This window comes from Pygocentrus nattereri, chromosome 28, assembly GCF_015220715.1.
Source record: "Pygocentrus nattereri isolate fPygNat1 chromosome 28, fPygNat1.pri, whole genome shotgun sequence".
Taxonomy (NCBI): Eukaryota; Metazoa; Chordata; class Actinopteri; order Characiformes; family Serrasalmidae; genus Pygocentrus; species Pygocentrus nattereri.
Genome location: NC_051238.1, coordinates 16,798,923 through 16,818,415, shown reverse-complemented (window position 1 = coordinate 16,818,415; position 19,493 = coordinate 16,798,923). Strand labels below are relative to the sequence as shown.

Below are 19,493 nucleotides of genomic sequence, written 5' to 3'. Positions count from 1 at the left end.
CTGTCAACCATACCCAAAGTGCTGGACCAAAGAGAAATAATGTATGCTTTTGTGAGGTTCTTTGAGGACGACATGTGCTATGCTTTACCCGTTTCAAATGTGAAAGATTTCAGACCTCGGCACAAAACAGATTTTGATCATCAGAAGGTGTATCTGGTTGTCAGAAGTGAAGAGAATGGTACAGGCCAGCCAGGCAAGGCGCAGATTCTCGCTCTCGCAGGTAAGTTGTCTAATCGCATGGGGCTTTTCTTCATTATTTATTTCATTTCCCACCACTGCTCTGACTTAGGTTCACTAATCAGTAAGGGAACATCGACACGCTCCACCGAAATCTCATGGCACTGTCGTTGTGTGGCGACAGTGTTTCTCTGTTTGAGCAAGGTAACCGTGCGGCTCCGCCACTTCTGCTTCTTGGTCACTTGTTTATGTCGAGGGCGGTTTGTCTTGCTAGCTCACATATTAGCAAGTGTGAAAGCTACCGAAATGTCTCACTCGGCTTTTGACGCCGGTTTGTCGCAAGCCTTCGTAATAGCCAGCTTTCGGAAAAGATAAAGGTAACTTTTATTTCAGGGAAGCTGGAGAAGAAGCGTGCGCTCAAAATAGAGAGATAGCTAGCTACGCTAGGTGTTTCGTAAGTTAGCAGGCTAAAGGTGCTAGGTTAGGTGTGCAGCTAGCCGACATGCTAACATTAGCGACATGCACAGATAATTCGTGAAATGAATGTGAGATAAATCAGAGTGGCGAACTTTTAATGAGGACCTGCTCGCGTTTCATTTATCTGGACGTGTATTTTTACTCGTGTACGTTAAATGTCTTGTTCTTTCGGTGATTGTAGCATTTTGTCCCAACAAAACAAGATAAACGTGTAGAACTGGGAGGGCTGTCCGTCTGGCACAAGGCAAACCATCATTTCACTGGCAGTCTCCTTCTGCTGGGGCTAGCAGGGCAGTTAGGTTACTTAGCTAGATTACTAATCCTCATTCGTTGCTTAACCTGCTGTTAAAACGGAACGAAAGTCCGATCTTGTTAGGAACAGAGGTCTGTAAGGTGGAGGCAAGTTCTGTTGTACAGTTAACGTTAGTTAGTAGAAAACAGACTAACGTGGGGACATTCATGTTAGCGTAAAAATGCTTACTAAATGACTCGAGTATCTTTACAAAAACAGCTCGAGGAGGTGCAAACATACCACATCAATCATACTTAACTACTGAGTAATATCTAGAACTCAAATTAGAAACGCTTCCAACATCTATCAGCATAAGAACTGAAGTTTCTTAAAGGGAAATTCCACCGATTTTTAAAGGGGTTATATTTGCATCATAGGCATTATGTCACTTGGTTCCTATCCCCACCACTTTAAAGAAATCTGAGTCGGTAGGCTTCTGTACAATTAACCATTTCACATCAAAACACTCTGAATGACTGTTGTTTACATCTTAGCAGCTGAATTATATGAATTATAAAAAATAAGTTTTGCAAAATCAGTAGAATTCTGCTTTAAGTGCTGTTCTTGTTTTACGTAAAGATGTAAATGTATTATTTGAAACCACTCATGTAAAGTATAGTATAAAGTCAAGTATAAATCCATCAAAGTTATACTAGAGTACACTAATACTCTAATATATACCTTTAACTAGTTCACTAGTTGATTACAGAACCACAGTGGATCAGACCACATTAATCTAGCTAAGTTTGCCTTACCCCACAGGTAGGGGCTAAAATACATGTGCAAAACATCATATTAGCTCAAAGTAAATTTTGTTTTCTATTAAGCGCAGTCACAGTAGTAATGCTTACTTTATAGCAGCGTGCTAAACTGTTTTATAATCATATTGACACAGAAACCTCAAATTATTTTAAAATTTGCATAAACTTTCATCAAATTATTAGTTGTTTGGTAAAGTAGTGTTGTAATCAGACAGATTGCTGACAGACAGATTTTTTTCTAATGTGGTATTATTGTATACATTGCTGACATTTTCTTGCTTTTTTTCCAGATAGCATTGAGGAATTTGAGAACAGTATTATGCAAAAGAAGATGAAAATTCCTAAAATGTCTACCAGGAATGCAGGACATGCAGGACATGCAGTAGAAAATCACTTTGGCGAGGAAAGAATGCCCCTCAGACATAAAAAGGTACAATGCACCTCCAGTACACCTCATCATACTGACCTTAGATCAAAAAAGAATGTTGCTAAGCTTGCTCTTATAGTGGCCTGCAGTTTTCCTGCCAGCAGGCTGGATTAATTTGGAATTCATGCACAAATCAGGATTGGCTTAGGATGGATTTTGCACTGATATTAAGAATGCATTTTAAATTCTGACTGGACACTGGGGGAAATGGAGTATACGACATTTAGACCAAGGGAGCAGAATTGAGAGAAAAATAACAATAAGGATGAATTATCATGACTTATGGTATAACATTGCTAGTTTAAATGTGTGCTTAAATGCATAAATTTTAACATTACTTTTTGAATGTTAAGGGAGTTTTCTGGCAAATATTTGTCACAATGAAGAATTCTATGCCTTTTTTTAACTCATTATATCTAGTTTGCTATAATTCAGATCATTGGTAATTATCTTTTTTCAGCAGTGTTGCTTAAAATAATATCCTGTAGTGTGCCTGTAAAGGTTACATATCCTGTCCATAAACAGAGGGCATAGTTTGGTGTTGTTGCTGGTAGGTTATTTGACATCATTGTTCCACAAGCCTCCTGTCTCGCTCTTAGTTACAAAGAAGCTGCCATATGGTACAGGTTTTCCCTGCACCTGACTTATTTAAGCATCTAATTTTCAAGTCCTTCTTGAGCTGAATTAGATTTGTCACGAAAGGGGAAAAAATAAAACCTGTGCAGTACAGGTGCCCATAGTACAGCTATTATATTATATGTGTATATTACTGTGCAAAAGTTACTGGTCATGAGTAATTTTAATGATGTTTAAAGTTATGTCATTAATAATGGCTTATTTATATAAAACAATTGACAGTGTACATTTAAAGATTATAAACTAGACACCAAACAGTACCTGGTGTTGAGTACCTAAAGGGCTTATTCCATATTGAGGATGCACAACAAAGTTCTTAAGTCAATAAAATTAATAATTACTTTTCATCACTTTCACTATTTTCACTATTTTTTTTGTCAACTTGAGATTCGATCTCCAAATACAGCTGTTTCAGTCATTTTAATATTCTCTGTAGCTGTTAAATATTTTGTGGATTTTTACTAGTTGTTGGAAAATTGTGAAGATGCAAAAGACTAGCATCAGACCCTGAGCTGCCAGTTTATATAGGTACATTTAACTTCTACCTATGGTTAGGGTTGGCATGATGACTGTATATCCTATGCATCACCACCTGCTCTGTCTGACTGTATCCGTGACATAAAGTCATGGATGAGTTTGAACCTTTTAAAACTGAATGCTAGCAAAACTGAGTTGCTTTTAATTGGTTCAAAGTCACTTATATTTAGCTCATCTGTCCTTGGCATCAGTATCGATGGGATTCTGGTAACACCTTCTCCCCATGTCCACAACCTCGGAGTTATCTTTGACCCTACACTCTGACATCCACATTACATCTATTCTTAAGACAGCGTTTTTCCATCTTCGCAATATTTCTCGCCTCCGACCATTTCTCAGACAGGCCGATGTAGAAACGCTTGTGCATGCATTAGTGGCATCACGACTGGACTACTGCAGTGTTCTGTCCTCCCTGTCAAAGCGCTCACTAAGTTACAGTATGTCCTAAATGCAGCTGCTAGGATCGTCACCTTTTCAAAAATGACCATATCACCCCTGTCCTTCAGAGTCTTCACTGGTTGCCCATTACATTCAGTATTCAGTACAAAGTTCTCCTTATAATATATAAAGTTCTGCACAGTCTGGCCCCTCAATACTTCACAGAGCGTCTTCATCCATATGTCCTGTCCCGTACATTAAGATCGCAAAATCTTGGCCTTCTTCATGTTCCTAGATTTAAATTGACTTCTATGGGTGGTTGATAATTTAATGTATTAGCTCCCAAGTTATGGAATACTCTCCCACAGTCTTTTCTGGATGCAACCTCTCTGTCTTTATTCAAATCTCTGTTAAAGACTTACTTGTTTTCACTGTGTTATTGTTGTTCTGTGTATACTTGAATTAAACATTCAAGTATAAACGGAACAACAATAACACAGTGAAAACAAGTAAGTCTTTAACAGAGATTTGAATGAAGGCAGAGAGGTTGCATAGCTGTATTATCCTTTTGTTTAATGTGTTGATGTTCTTTGATTGTAAAGCGTCCTTAAGCATGGAAAAGCCACTATATAAAAAAAGTGATGATGATGATGATATCATTATTATGGTAAATTATGTCACAATACAATATGCTTTTCTGAACAGTGTGTAATCACCAGTACTTAAAGAACACTGACCAACTGCCTGTTTCATTATAATGAGGGCAAAAGTAGTCCCATTTAACTAGATATTGAATATAAATTGTGAATAAATTCATGCCATTGAGTAAATAAAATCCTAGTTTTGGGATGGATATTTTTCGGTTAGTGAACTATTCTCAACTTGGCAGTGTTTAAAAATGGGATGGTGATGGCTGACCATTTGTGTGGCAACAGGTGTTTTGATCGGTTATTGTGTACATACAAAAGGCACCTATATGGTAGCTGTACCTAATGAACTGGCATCTCTGTGTTAGTCACTCTTTTCATGTATCTACAAAAAAATCATATTATGTAGTGTATACAGTGTATTATGTCACTGAGCAGCATTGCTTGTGCGACAGGTGCAGTCTCACGAGCAGCAGCGGGCCAACTCCTCCAAGAGCCTGGCTGCAGTGGTGGCACGGTTAGAGAGGAACGCCGTGAACTCGAGTGCAGAGGGAGAGGAACTGGAGCGGCTGGGTGAGGAAGAGGAGGAGGGTGAGGAGGAAGAGGAGGCAGTGGTGCCCCGTGTGCTATATGAGGAGCTAGTGCACAGCTACAGGCAGCAGGAGGAAGAGGTACGGCGGCTGCAGCAGGAGCTGGAGCGCACACGCAGACAGCTACTGCAGCAAGCCAAAAAACTGAAGGAGTACAGCAGCCTGCTGACCGAAGTCAAGGAGCTGCGTGACTTCAACCGCCGCCTTCAGGATGTGTTGCTCATGAGGCTGGGCAGCGGTGAGACACACTTGCATACACAGGCCACTACATTATACACTCTTTTAGACCATTCCAGCGGGCCCGGCTGACCTGTTACAGTCATTTGGCTGACATCAGTTCTGAGGACACAGGATGTTCTGGACATCAAATAAACTATTGTTCGATGAATGCTGTCAGTTAAACAACATTCAGTTTTATTTCATTTCTCATGACCAACTGTTCCTATTTAAATACAGTTTCATCATTTAAGTTGAAAGTTTTGAATTTTACTTTTGCGCTTGTTTTTTTTTAAATTATTTTTTTAATGGGCCTAACTTCAAATATTATTCATGGGCACTTTTTGAGAGGATGAACTACAACAGTGTGCCATGTCAAAAGCAAATATCTGCAAAGGATATTACCGACAGCTCTTTTGTCCATGTTCTCTTAGAGAACGAGTGCTACATGGCAGTGAGAGGAAAATTATAGAGAAGGATGGGGTGGACATCAAGTATATTCAATTTGGTTTAATTGAGGGCCTCATATACAGGCTTAAGCCTGGCCTCATGTATCAGTACTACGTGCCACGGTCAATACATACATTTTTTTTGGCATCTTGATACATTAATGCAAAATTTAATTAAGGGTGCCTATTTTAAATATTTTAAAATTCCTTGCAACGTAGCTCAGCCAGCCAGCTTTAAAGATCTAGTTGTTTCTGTGTTATAATGACTATTTTGATATCCCTGGTTTTAGGCTTGTCTCTGTAGGTAATTAATTGTGGGTTAATGATGGTCTGGTTGCTGGTTAAAACGATTTGCCAAAATGTACATCCCTGGTTGGTAGTCCATATTATGCTGTTTGTTCCTCTTGTAGATTTTCCATGGGCTGTAATTAGCATTTCTGCATGCTTTGATGGCTATGTGAAAAGTTTTAACTGTGTAAGTATGTACTGTGTCACACACTTTTGCACTGGTGTAGTACTGCTGCTTAGAGTAGCGTAGGGGGTGATTATATCTGAGATTTGAACCACAGCACTGGCTGCTTAAAGAGGACATGGTGTCCAGAGGTCTAAGGCCAGTGTCCTGGCCAGCTGCTCTGTCTGAATGTGTGTGCTTGTGTGAGTGGAGGGAGGGAGCAGACTGAGAGATGGAAGAGAGCTGATGGTGAGGGCTAAAGATTAGACTGGCCAGGGTGCTTTGGGGTCAGGAATGCAGTACGTTGACCGATATTAAAACTCATCAGCTACATTAGAGCTTAGCGTGGCCAGCCACCAAGCCAGCTTACTGGGCTAAAATAACCCGGCTGTCTCGAGGCACAGGGGAAGCTGTGTTTTAGGCAGCCACCCAAAGTGAGTCAGCCAGGACTCAGAATGGCCATGCTGGCCAGAATGAATCAAAGCTCCTGAGATGGACAAGAGCATTCATGAGGGCTTTGCAAAGAACAGTTCCTTGTTCTTTTCCCTGCTTTGCTGTTTACTTTTTACTACACTGTAGGCCAGCAGATTGGCATCTTAATTAACCTGTGGTCAAACGCTTTGCACCCCACAGAGCCAATGCATGACAATGGCACTCAGACAATCAAAGCCGAGGTGGTGGAGCCAATTGCTGAGCCACAGGAAGTGTGCCGAGAGGAAGCCAACACTAGCTCCACCCACTCCCCCTCTCCAAGGACTGTCTATACCTTCAATGATGGAAAAGTAAGTGTGTGTGTGTGTTTTTTGTTAAAGGTGCACATTATATTTATATTTTTTCAGTTGTTTTCACTATATTTGAAATATTAATAACTGAAGGCTGCAGTGGTGAAATGAGCCCTCTAAGAAATCATTATGTTTGCTGTATCCTGTGATTTACCTGATGTATCTCAAACATTCAAAAAACAAATTTTTTTTTTAATCAAAATGATATCAGTCACTTTAACCAGTCATGCTTCACTGATATTCACTGATTTTTGTTGCATCTCAAAGTAGATGAGGGGCATGGTATGATACTGTGATAACTTGCATTCTTTTTCGTTGATCATCTGTACTTAAAGAGCACTGATCAAATGCATGTTATATTACAAAAAGAGCATAATTAGTTTGTTTAATTTGATTTAATGCAGTGCATGAAACGTTTAAGAAAAAAATCACTGTACAATTAGGATTTTTAAACGTCATTACTAGTTATTTTTTGATGTGTATCATGAAAAAGTATCGTGATGGTATATTGTCTGCTATATCACCTTCCCCTTTATATAATCACAGTATGTAGCAATATAACTGCAACATGGTAGTGTGGAACTGACCACACATTGTTTACCATCAGTATTCTTGCTTTAAGCTTTGTAGTCTTTGTTCAGCCCTTTTACTTTTCTCTAATTGGCTATGAATCTCCCATCCCAATAGGCATTTTAACCGGAGCACTTGCTGTGATATTGCTGAGCCCTGTTAGCAGACAGTGGGCCCATGTTCGCCCTTATTTCCGCTTGCCTCCCATGACAAGAGGGAATTTGTGTTACACGCTGAAAGGGTTCTCAGATCAAGCGTGAAGAACAAAAGCAAATTAGGCCTTACACACCCGCACATTCCCCGTATTAATTATTTGTACCACAGGAGTTGCACTGAGTGACAGGTAGCTGGAAAAACGCAAATCTTCTCTAAGTTAAGAGCAGTGAAAAGCTTGTCTGCTGGCCGGCAGCCTAGAGCACATTAGTTGCATTGGGGGGAAAAGCCTCTGGAAGCCAGCCTAAAGACTTCTCAGGGTGACAAAAGCAGCCAGCACATTTACTCACCTATAACTCACCAGCCACCCATCAATCCACCTGATGGCTTGTTTGGCGTTGTCCTCTGCAATGTGACTTAAAAGTCAACACTGTGGTCTGGCGTCTGTCAAAACACATTACTCCACTTGCTGAACCCGAGGACCTCAGCTCTTGAATGTATTTATGAAGCATCACTTAGATGGCCTCATCTCTTTATTGGGTCTCGGAGTATGGGTGGAGAAATAAAGATGTGGCCTGTTAGACCAGCCTTTCATATACCTGTGCTAGATGCATAGTGACCAGATACGTGGCCACAAAGAATTGCAAAACATTACTTACTTTTAACACACCGAAACCACATTGTCTGCGTGAACTAAGGCTATGTTCAAGCAGCAGGTAAAAGTGGCCCAGGTCCGATCTTTTTTCTTCATATGTGACACAGATATGTGGCAGTGCGACTATGAACAACCAGATCGGAATTCAAATGGCTTTTGAGTCAATCCAACTCCACATTTATCATAATTTTGCGCTGCTGAGACCTCAAACATTTTTGGTGATGTTTCTGTATGAATAATTAGAAACCACTTATCCAAAATCTGTGCGAAGAGATTTTGAAAGAAATGGCCGAACTCAGCTGTAAAAGAATGAGTCTGCAGCGTCAAAGAAAGGTTAAAAGTCTGAATCTGAGTCTGAAGTTTAAAGAATCCGAGGGCAGGAACCAAAGAACTGAGCTCGAACACATTCTGGGTGATGAGCCCAGCTGTCAGTCAGTGAAGCTTCATGATGGCTCTTGTGATGCTGGCGAAGATGAAAGTGAAATCTCTGGGAGTGGACTGGCATTCGTTGCCAGTCATGATTGTTTATCTTTGGATGAGCATGCCAAATGAAGCAGACTAATGTCGCATATAGATCAGATTTAAAAGATATTGTGGAAAAGAAAAGAAAAAAAAAAAAAACAGATTTGGTGACAAAATCTGATTTGGGCCAATATTACCTGCTGTGTGAACGTAGCCTAAAAGTCCAGTATCCAGAGCCAGAATATTAAGCTGCGCAATATACACATTGTGTTTATATAGCTGCTTACTACAGTATGCCTTGCAGTGTGGGTATGTGTGTGTGTGCACATTATATATAAATATAAATATATATATAAAATATATATAAAAAATAAAGGGAACACTTAAACAACACAATATAACTCCAAGTAAATCAAACTTCTGTGAAATCAAACTGTCCATTTAGGACGTAACACTGAATGACAATCAGTTTCACATACTGTTGTGCAAACGGAATAGACAACAAGTGGAAATTATTGGCAATTAGCAAGACACACACTGTGGGGACCACAGACCACTTCTCAGTACCTTTCTGCTTTCTGGCTGATGTTTTGGCCACTTTTGAATGTTGGTGGTGCTTTCACACTCGTGGTAGCATGAGACGGACTCTACAACCCACACAAGTGGCTCAGGTAGTGAAGCTCATCCAGGATGGCACATCAATGCGAGCTGTGGCAAGAAGGTTTGCTGTGTCTGTCAGCGTAGTGTCCAGAGGCTGGAGGCGCTACCAGGAGACAGGCCAGTACACCAGGAGACGTGGACGAGGCCGTAGGAGGGGAACAACCCAGCAGCAGGAGCGCTACCTTCGCCGTTGTGCAAGGAGGAACAGGAGGAACACTGCCAGAGCTCTGCAAAATGACCTCCAGCAGGCCACAAATGTGCATGTGTCTGCACAAACAGTCAGAAACCGTCTCCATGAGGATGGTATGAGGGCCCGACGTCCACAGATGGGGGCCCAACACCGTGCAGGACGCTTGGTATTTCCCAGAGAACACCAGGATTTGCAAATTCACCACTGGCGCCCTGTGCTCTTCACAGATGAAAGCAGGTTCACGCTGAGCACATGTGACAGACGTGACAGAGTCTGGAGACGCCGTGGAGAGCGATCTGCTGCCTGCAACATCCTTCAGCATGACCGGTTTGGCAGTGGGTCAGTAATGGTGTGGGGTGGCATTTCTTTGGAGGGCTGCACAGGAGGGCTTCCTCCTAATGCACGACAATGCTAGACCTCATGTGGCTGGAGTGTGTCAGCAGTTCCTGCTATGGACTGGCCCGCCCGTTCCCCAGACCTGAATCCGATTGAGCACATCTGGGACATCATGTCTCGCTCCATCCACCAACGCCACGTTGCACCACAGACTGTCCAGGAGTTGGCGGATGCTTTAGTCCAGGTCTGGGAGGAGATCCCTCAGGAGACCATCCGCCACCTCATCAGGAGCATGCCCAGGCGTTGTAGGGAGGTCATACAGGCATGTGGAGGCCACACACAATACTGAGCCTCATTTTGACTTGTTTTAAGGACATTACATCAAAGTTGGATCAGCCTGTAGTGTGTTTTTCCACTTTAATTTAGTGTGTGACTCCAAATCCAGGCCTCCATTGGTTAATGATTTTGATTTCCATTGATGATTTCTGTGTGATTTTGTTGTCAGCACATTCAACTTTGTACAGAACAAAGTATTCAATGAGTATTTCATTCATTCAGATCTATGATGTGTTATTTCAGTGTTCCCTTTATTTTTTTGAGCTGTGTGTGTGTGTGTGTGTGTGTGTGTGTGTATATATATATATATATATATATAATTAGATGAACCCTTGATGTAGCATGGTTTGTATTATTTTGTAGAACTGTTTACCGTGGTTGAATAACATGAATGATTCATGAAAATACCCAAAGATTCTGAAAGTCTTTGGTTGGTGAGAATGCTCACTGCGCGCAATGGAACTACTTAGCAATTTAATAGAGGGTTCCTTTATTGCATTGTTCTGCAATTGCAGTATTGGCTTTCTGCAATTGCAGTATTGTCCTTTGCAATATTATGTATTAATTGTAATATTGTAATGTATTATAAGATTGCAATTGCAGGCATCAAATGAGACATTGTACAGTTCTAAAGCATATCAGGCTTTTTGTGGTAAATTTCTTTACTAGCCTTTTTTTGTTTGTAAGCTGAAGTTCATACTGTGTGAGATAAATGAACACATGATAAACACTTGCAAGTTTCCAGTACTTTTAGCTAAAGTCACAATATAAATTGCATTGTTTTTTTTAAAGAGTCAAAATAGCATTTAAATTTCTTAAATGAAAAATTTGTTGCCTGTGTCAGTGGCATTTATTAAATTAAGTGCTACATTGAGTGCAGTAGGCAACTGGATATTTAGCACATAGCCAGTTATGCTAAGTGTAGGTGTAGCAGGTGCATTTAGGTACAGCATATCTTTTTCCGGGTTTACAAAATTTTATTTGTGTATCCTTGTACTCCAGGTGCACCTTGGTGGAGGTATCTGGGTGGAAGAGGAGAAGTGGCATCAGCTGCAGCGTACACAGGGTGACTCCAAATTCACCAAAAACCTAGCTGTCATGATTTGGGGCACAGAGACGTTGAAAAACCGCAGCGTGACTGGAGTAGCCACCAAGAAGAAGAAGGACGCCCTGCCTAAACCTCCCCTCTCTCCCAGCAAACTCAAAATCGTACGAGGTACATTTGAATGCATGTATTTGTTCTGTAAAAGATTTTGCTGTTCAAATGTGATATGATATTATAGGGTTGGAGTGGAACCATAATACATTTAAATATTTGACCAGTTTGTGCTTGATTTCTGTTTTGTCAGCATGGGTTAGGGTGATCCAGATTGTGTGTATTATTTATGCGATAATGCACAGGACTGAGTGCTACAGCTTAAAATATTGGCACTGTTGTGCTGTATTTGAGGGCAATCTTGTCAACATAGTCTTCATTATTTGTGGCTTTAGAGTCAACAATGACCTAATAATTGATAAATAAGAAAGTTATTACAGAAAGAAGTACTAGGTTACATGTGCATAAGGTCAAGTGATACTTGGTGATAGAAAAAAAGATATTGACACTCATAGAACTCCTCTCAGCCTTCACTGCATTGCAAGCTAAGAGCTAAATGTGAAATAATCCACCAAATGCCATGGGAAAATCTTCAATAATAAAATCCTAATCCACATTTTCTGTTTCAGAGTGTCTGTATGACCGTGTGTCCCAGGAGACAGCCGACAGTGCTGAGATCACACAGCGGCTATCCAAAGTGAACAAATACATCTGTGAAAAGATCATGGATATCAACAAATCCATCAAGAATGAGGAGAGGAGAGAGTCCAAGCTTCTGATTCGGCAGACGGTGAAAATGGAGAACTTCTCCTACGATGGCGTGTAGGGCCTTCAGAGTTGTCACCATAGCTCATTCTGCTCTTCGTGGACAGCTGGGGGGAGAAGAGGGTTCACGTGATCACCTGCGCTGCCATTTGAGATTCTCACTGAAGCCCAAAGCGAGGCCTTTTTTACCCTTTACTACCCCATAACACCTCATAGCCTAACCGACAGCTTTACCCCCAACCAATACACCCTTCCATGAGCCATGAGTTTGTTGGTATGTGAACAATCAGTGAGTATGGGCTTTGAGGGATTTTATAAGCTTTAAATGGGTAATATAGAGGGGAGGGGGTGTGTTTGGATAATGTGTGTGTTTGACAGGAGCGATCCTATAAATCACATCAGAAAAGAATGTGTATGGCACATCAACAGGTGTTCTGTGTCAGAACATATCTTTATGTCCTTAAGTGATCAAAGATTTCCCTTTGGAAGAACTGTTCTGTTTTGGGGAGGATGTTATAAAACGTTAATACTGGTTTGAGTGTAGGGTTAGTCTGCTTGCTGTTGGTACTTAACTTGGAGGACATAAAAATGCACCTTCAAACAGGGTCCGACCCTGCAGTGTCTTAATGTAAACTTTTAAATCGGTCGGTTAATCAGTCAAGGCCCAATTGTTCAGAAACTTTACATTCAACATGACTCTTACATGCTTTGGTTTTGTGTTGTTCTATTTAGATCTGATGGTGCTAATGACAAGTTCACTGCTTCCTTCAGATGGATAGAAAAACGCCTTTGAGGTTCCATTGGAAAAATCTCATTTGCATAAATATTTTTACTTGTCTTTTTAGGTGACTTATCGAAAACTCCTACGTAAAGAAAAGAATGCATGCACACCTTTTTTTTGTCACTGTGATCGGTCACCTGATAGCCTAGACATTGATATTTTCTGATGTGTTGCCTGTAAAATAATGCCTATGAGAAATCAACACATGAGCAAAAACTATATTCCAAGTTGCGGAGAAAGAGCTGGCTAGGATCTTTTATTTTTGTTTTTAGGATTTGGCAATCATTGGGAACTGTGTTCTCTGTTTTTATAGCAAGCTGTGATTGTAATATGAGCTGATATTACTTAAACTGCACTTTGGAGTGTGAATGTGGGGAAGTGGCAGATGGAATGTGTGGCTGTGGGTAAAGCTGTCGGCAGCGCTTGGTGTTAAACGTGTTGGTCTCTTCCTTCAGACCAGAAAAACGGCAGGGTCCCCACTCTGAGCCTCCTGCAGGGGGCGAAATTAGTGGGGATGAAAATAAGGTATAGTGACAACTTCCAGTGAGCCATGCTATCCATGCTTTCTTTCCCCCATTTTCTTTAAACTTTTCATCTCTCCCTGCTCTCTCTTACATGTTTTGTTTTGCTTTTCACAAACAGTTTGTGTGGCAGTCTGTTTTTTCTTTTGTTTGTTTTTTTAAAAGGCCACCTTGCTGCAGGTTTGAGTTTTCGACTGTGATGACATAACGCTAACTGTGAATCAACCGCAAGTCTGCCTCTCAAGTCTGCCTCTTTCTCCTCACTTTTGCTTCTGACCTTTTTGTTGCTTTATCATCAATTTTTTCCCCCCTCATTATCCACATGTATTTCTTAGCTATATGGTTTTGTTGGGGAAACTTTTTATTGTATATTTGGATCATATCATATTATGATCATCATTTTTATCCATGCTGCACCTTATTCCTCTAAGTTCCTCATTTGAAACAAGCCCATATATCATAATCCAAAAGTCTTCTACCTTTTGCCTATTCATGCCTAGTCAAATCATTTTCACTTTCAGTTCTGTGCATCTTTGCTTAAGTATAGATCATGTCTAAAAGAAAGCAGGGCTCGTCACACATGCATTATCGTTAATGGAGTGCTGTCAAAGAAAGCAAACCATATCTTAAATTACGATTGCTAATTTATGGCTGTCACAGTTATCACAGTGCTACAAGAGCTCTATCACATCACTGTGAGTCATTTATTACGAAGTATAATTTCACTTTTTGTTTCATTTTCCCTGTTTTCTGGAAGTGTGCATATAATTGAAGCAGGCGTAGCCACTGTATCAGGCAGCACTTTAATCATAAGTAAAACTATATCATAATGATAGGCAAAAATGGGTCTTAATGGGTAGAAATAATTACATGGATATGTTAAGACCACTTCAGTACCTAATAATGAGGTGATTAAGTTATGGATTGCTTTCGGGTAGAAAATTATTTGTCAAATCTATTTTCATGCTAATGCCTAACATTTTTTTTCCTCTTCAAATAACAAACCAGAAATTTTAGCACTTTTCTGCCACTCCATAGTTGGGGAGAAATCCTGTTTTTGCTTGATGCATCTGTGAAAGATATATCTATCTTAACTGTTTTCTAAAAGTAACTTGCCTCCAATATGTCGAAAGTAACAATGACAGAACAGACAGTTGGTGGATCAAGCTGATATCTTTCTGTGGAATTTCTTTTTCCTCTGTTTTTATGTAGATATATTGTGTGCTGTGTGCTATATATTGGCCCGCTAATCAAATGTGCTGTTCTGTAATGGCGATAGGTATATGGGTACACTGGAAAACACCAGCTTTAGCTAAGCTGTTGCTGAATGATAGACAAAAGAAACTTGTGATCATCTTTTACTATGAGGTTGAGATCTGTTGCCTTGAAAAGGAGGAAAACTTTATAAGTAATTTTTTTTTCTTTCTTTCTTTTTTTTTATTTGGACAGCCACTTAGTGAGTGAATTCGGGCTGGACAGCTTTCACATGCAATATGGCTGGGGGGGAAAAAAAAAAAGTCCCAGTTGTGAACCCTAACGGGGGAAAAAGTGTAACTGTGAAATATTTACAATTACTAGCTATATATGGCCATGATGAACTGTAGTCGTCAGTTGCTTAAAACCTACAAAAGCGAACCAGTACACCTCTCGGAAACTCTAACTGTCCTCTGGTCTGCACTAGTGAAATTCATCTGTCCTCATTTTTGTGCCCATGCTTTTGAGTGGCTGCATCACAGTGGTGCTTAGCTTTTGAGCTGCTTAGCTCCCTAAGGATCCAAAACAATCTGGATGCCAAGAAGACCAGTGTAAAGTGTCTATGCGGAATCATCACGCCAGATGCATCACTCTTGGTGGCATTTCAAACCAAGAGATGCGTTTGCTAACACTGAGGTGTCCTTAAGTGGGGTTTATACGCTTATATGTGAATGTGTATAGGTGTCGGGTATTGTAATGTGTCTGGGTGGTGGGTTGAATATAAGCCAAAGTGGAATGTGGAGTGGAAAAGCTGGTGATCGGTCAGCTTGATATGAACTTGCACAAAAATGGCCCTTGCCAAGGTTATTGTCCAGAGTTATCTAAGCTCAAAAAAAAAAAAAAACAGAGGCTAAATATATTTTTGTTTAAATTGTCTTTGGAAGTATGAGATGTTACTGTACTCCAGTTTCCATAGAGATCGCCATGGTCCTGTTGCGCTCTGTTTCATATCTGAAGAGCATTAAGCTTTCGATGGCGTGTTTGTGCATACTGTTGTTTTAAATGGAATTTATCATATTTTGTTCAATCATATTTCTCTTTTGTCATCGTTTTGATTATTTTTGTTTATTTCTGATGCCAAAAAAAAGGGGAACGGGAAGAATACTTAAAAATAATAATAATAAAAAAAGGCAAAAAAAACCAAAAACGAAACAAGCTGATCTACATGTATAGAGCGTAGTACTGCTTTCAGCTTGCTTTGTAAACCCACTTAGAGAGATTGTCAGTCAGCTGCTGAGGACCCATCCACGTGTTACGCAAAGCTGCCCAGTACTCCACTGTAACACTTCCATCATTACACACACCTAGCGGGTTTCACTTCTGTCAGGTATCGCTCTTCTCAGTCCATGTTAAAGTTCTTCAGGGCCCAGCTCAAAGCAATTAATTTTCAACTCAGCTTTATCGTAATGAAAAGTATTTTTGATAAATTAAAAAAAGCCTAATCAGTCAGTTCAGGTGATTCTTTGGCAGTAATGATACGTGTACTATCACAATCCTACCTCATCGCTTTACATGTCTCTAGTTGTGTGCGTCGTTCATAGGACCTCACTCAACAAACACGTGCACAGATTTGTAAATAAATAAGTCTGTATTGCACTTTTATTTTAATAGAATCTTATTGATGTCTCCGCTTTTGAATGAATGGTGTGCATTCAGACTTGAGACGATTTTCTTTTCAGTCTGCCTGACTTGCGTAGGACCTTATCTTCTACTCGTCCTAATTCTGTGGTTCTGTCAGTTCTATTTGTGCAGTAAATCAGATTTCTTGTTCATCCTGTATCGCTTTGGTTTTCTCTAGTTGATGGTGCTGCCAGCACACGTGTGTCATTTACCTCAAACGGTGCTACTTTTTACTGTGGTGGATGTCACTTGGTGTCACATGATCAAAAGCCAGTTCTTTCTATTTAATATCAGATGAAATCAGGACACAAATGTATCTTGCTAATCACTTAACTCACTCCATATAACCTTGTCTGTGACTAGTTATGTACAGAACATTGTTGTATCACTGTTAAATAGTATATGCAGTTTATTCTGGATCATCATTCAATAACAGCAAAATCGAATGCTGTAGTATGTTAGCCAATCCACACAGTCTACCTACCTGAATCGTACTGGGCAGTCGTGTCTTAGAGTAAAGTGGTCCTCAGCAATGAACCGATCCAATGCCACTATAGTTACCTCCTCAGACAGACAATGTGAGAGTGATTATATTGAGAATATATTTTAGGTATTGCAATACTCTGCAGTGTATTGTAGAGGGTTTGTATGGCTTACCAAAGTTGTTCCCTCCCAAAGACAGTGTATCTCTTAACTGTTTGATGACAAAATGATAAAGGCTTGCTTCTCAGTTCTCTTTTTAATAGTCTTTATCTTACCAGCTTTCTGTAAATATTAGTTTGATTAGCTGCATTTGCATTTCCATAGATATAATAGCAAAATTTGGTTCATCTGACATGTACAATCTCCCAGGAAAAACAATAATGAGATTTTTTTCCCATCTGTGGGTTTACATGAGAATTGAAAGCTAATCTTGGCTTTTTTTTTTTTCTTTTTTTTTTTTTTTACATTTTTGAGATGTCAGTTCAGGATAACCTCATATCAGATGATATGACTGAAATGTATCCTGAACGTAATGAATTGACCTCAGAACAAATATTGTTTGGAATCGGCCATGTTGCATTTAACTCTCCGTCCTATCATTTCACATTTTATATCTTTTATCATCTCTATTCTTGCTGCTGAATAAATATCTAGAAATCTATGTATATGTACTTACCGATATTTTTCAGAAAGACATCCATAGCGAATGTCTTCTAAAATAACTGTGAACATGCTTTCTCTTCAGGTGGTGGGTTTGGTGGGTTTTCCTGCTTTTGCAGGATTCATCTTTTCAGATAAAGGAGAGCACGTGGTGAATGTCCTTTCCTTTGAGTTGTTGTTAGCACTACAATCCAAAGGCAAGGGCTGACAGTTCCGCCTGGTTTCTCTGACCTGGACTGAGCTTAGGGTTCTTGATTGGAAAATGCACTTGGGTTGATCGGAGAGGCTCTATCTAAAGTTTCGGTGTATAACTGTAGGCTTAAACTGGGTGTGATAAACCAGGCCTTTGCTACCCCTCATGTTTTTGCTTCCTGCCAGGCTTAGACAACCAGAAAAGAAAATCATTTCCTCACCGACCAGTCCCACTCCTCTCTGGTGCGTGGCTGGCGTGGCCGGTCAGCATTAGTTTGTTGTGTATGTGCTGCAGTCCAAGTACTCTTGTCCTATGTACAGATCAACAGAATAAATTCAGACTTTTATTCTACAAATAAAAGAACCCTCTCAGGGGTCATCCAGTCCTTTTGTGTTTTTTGCCTGCATGTGTATGTTTCTTATTACTGTGAACGGAAGCGCATTGAACCAATCAGCGGTTACAGTACAGGATCAAAAAATCAAATATATGAGAGAGTTTAGAACCGGTAAACTATTGCTAATATTCCTATCAATGTCTGTCAGCAGTGTCTCATTTGCTGTCTCGGAAAACAACGTCAGTGATAGATAAAGCTAGATGTCTTGGTGTTCGTGTGGGGAAAAATGTGGGAGGGGCTTATGACCGCTTTTTTCTGATCATACGTATGAGTTGTAGGGGTTGCAATTTTTTGAGCTTGTTTTGTTGGAGGCGCCACAGCCAAGTTCCCTTTAGAACTCATGTAAACTACAAATCAATAAAAATCAAAGACTGGTCTCAAGCAGAATCATCTTCATAGATCACTTTTGAACTAAAGTAAAATAAAATCTCAGAAATCAAATTGAACCTGAAAATGTGTTTTTTAACCCCTATTAAATCACATGGAAGACATAACACACATTGAAACCTGCGACCCACAGTTGAATGTATTTTTGTTGTGCCACTTGTAAATGCACAAGGCCAGCTGCTGTAGTGCTATTTGCTGTGTACATTCACAGGCAGTAGGTTGCCAGAAATTTTGATGACTTGTTTTTAGAGCTGCTTTAATGCATCTTGTAGTGCTGGTTTATGTTCTGAAGGTGGAATTCTGGCCATTGTTCTAAAAAAGCAGCCAAGATGGGTTTAAGTGTTCCCTTTGGCTTTCTTCAAAGAAAGCTTTATCCCACTGTTAATTTATTAGATCACAGTTTATTTTAGAAGGTAAAGTGTTTTTACAAAAATGTCTGTTAAAACACGTGAAGGTTTGAGTGCTTAACATATGGCCTGTTTATGACAGCATTTAAAAGTTTTATATTGTGTTGCATTTTATGTGTCTCAGCTCCTACAATTCTACTACAGCTACAACTATCAACACAAAAGAAAAGTTACATATGCATTATACATATCGAAGCTCTGTACTCAAACCATGTATCTTTTTTTTTTTTTTTTTTTTACACATACACACTACACTAAATTCAACCTTTATCATATGCATTTTATTAAAATAAATGACTGAATTTTCCATTCTGTCAGTACCAGAACAACTTAAAATCTCATCCCCAAAACAAAAAAACATTATTCTTATTTAAATGTAGTTTTTTCACAAGTTTATGGCTTAGGGTTTAGGACAGCCACCTTCCAATAGAAAATAGCCTATAAATTATGATTTTGTGCATATTTAGCTTATTGTTACCTCTGTGAATGTCTTGGTTTAAAAAGTTATAATTTAATCATTGTTAGTTGTTTTTTTTTACTGTGTGACTGCAGTTTATTCTAATTCAGTAGAATAATCCATATATTTTTGTGTATGTGTGTGTGAGCATGTGTGAATGTACTCTACAAGTGGCTGGTTGACGTGTGCTACAGTGCACTAAACAGAGTGAAAAGACTGGGTCTTGGCAGTAAATGACCTTATCTTAATGTCTTAGCATCCTTGACTATCTGCAGTGTGTTCTGCCTCTATGC

General features: G+C 39.7%; 2 protein-coding genes across 3 annotated transcripts in view; both read left to right on the top strand.

Moving 5' to 3' along the window:
• Positions 1-19,493, top strand: part of agbl4 (ATP/GTP binding protein-like 4) — a 495,015-nt gene that overhangs the window by 358,569 nt on the left and 116,953 nt on the right. The gene's annotated exons all lie outside the window — the stretch shown is intronic.
• Positions 40-17,940, top strand: bend5 (BEN domain containing 5). Of its 2 annotated transcripts, none has more exons than XM_017693530.2 (6): positions 40-220; positions 1,998-2,137; positions 4,788-5,160; positions 6,672-6,820; positions 11,185-11,398; positions 11,908-17,940. In XM_017693530.2, the coding sequence occupies exons 1-6, from the start codon at positions 40-42 to the stop codon at positions 12,102-12,104; spliced, it is 1,254 nt and encodes a 417-aa protein (XP_017549019.1). In that variant the 3' UTR covers positions 12,105-17,940. The 2 variants fall into 2 exon arrangements, with proteins under 2 accessions (XP_017549019.1, XP_017549020.1); XM_017693531.2 differs by lacking the exon at positions 40-220 and adding an exon at positions 285-381.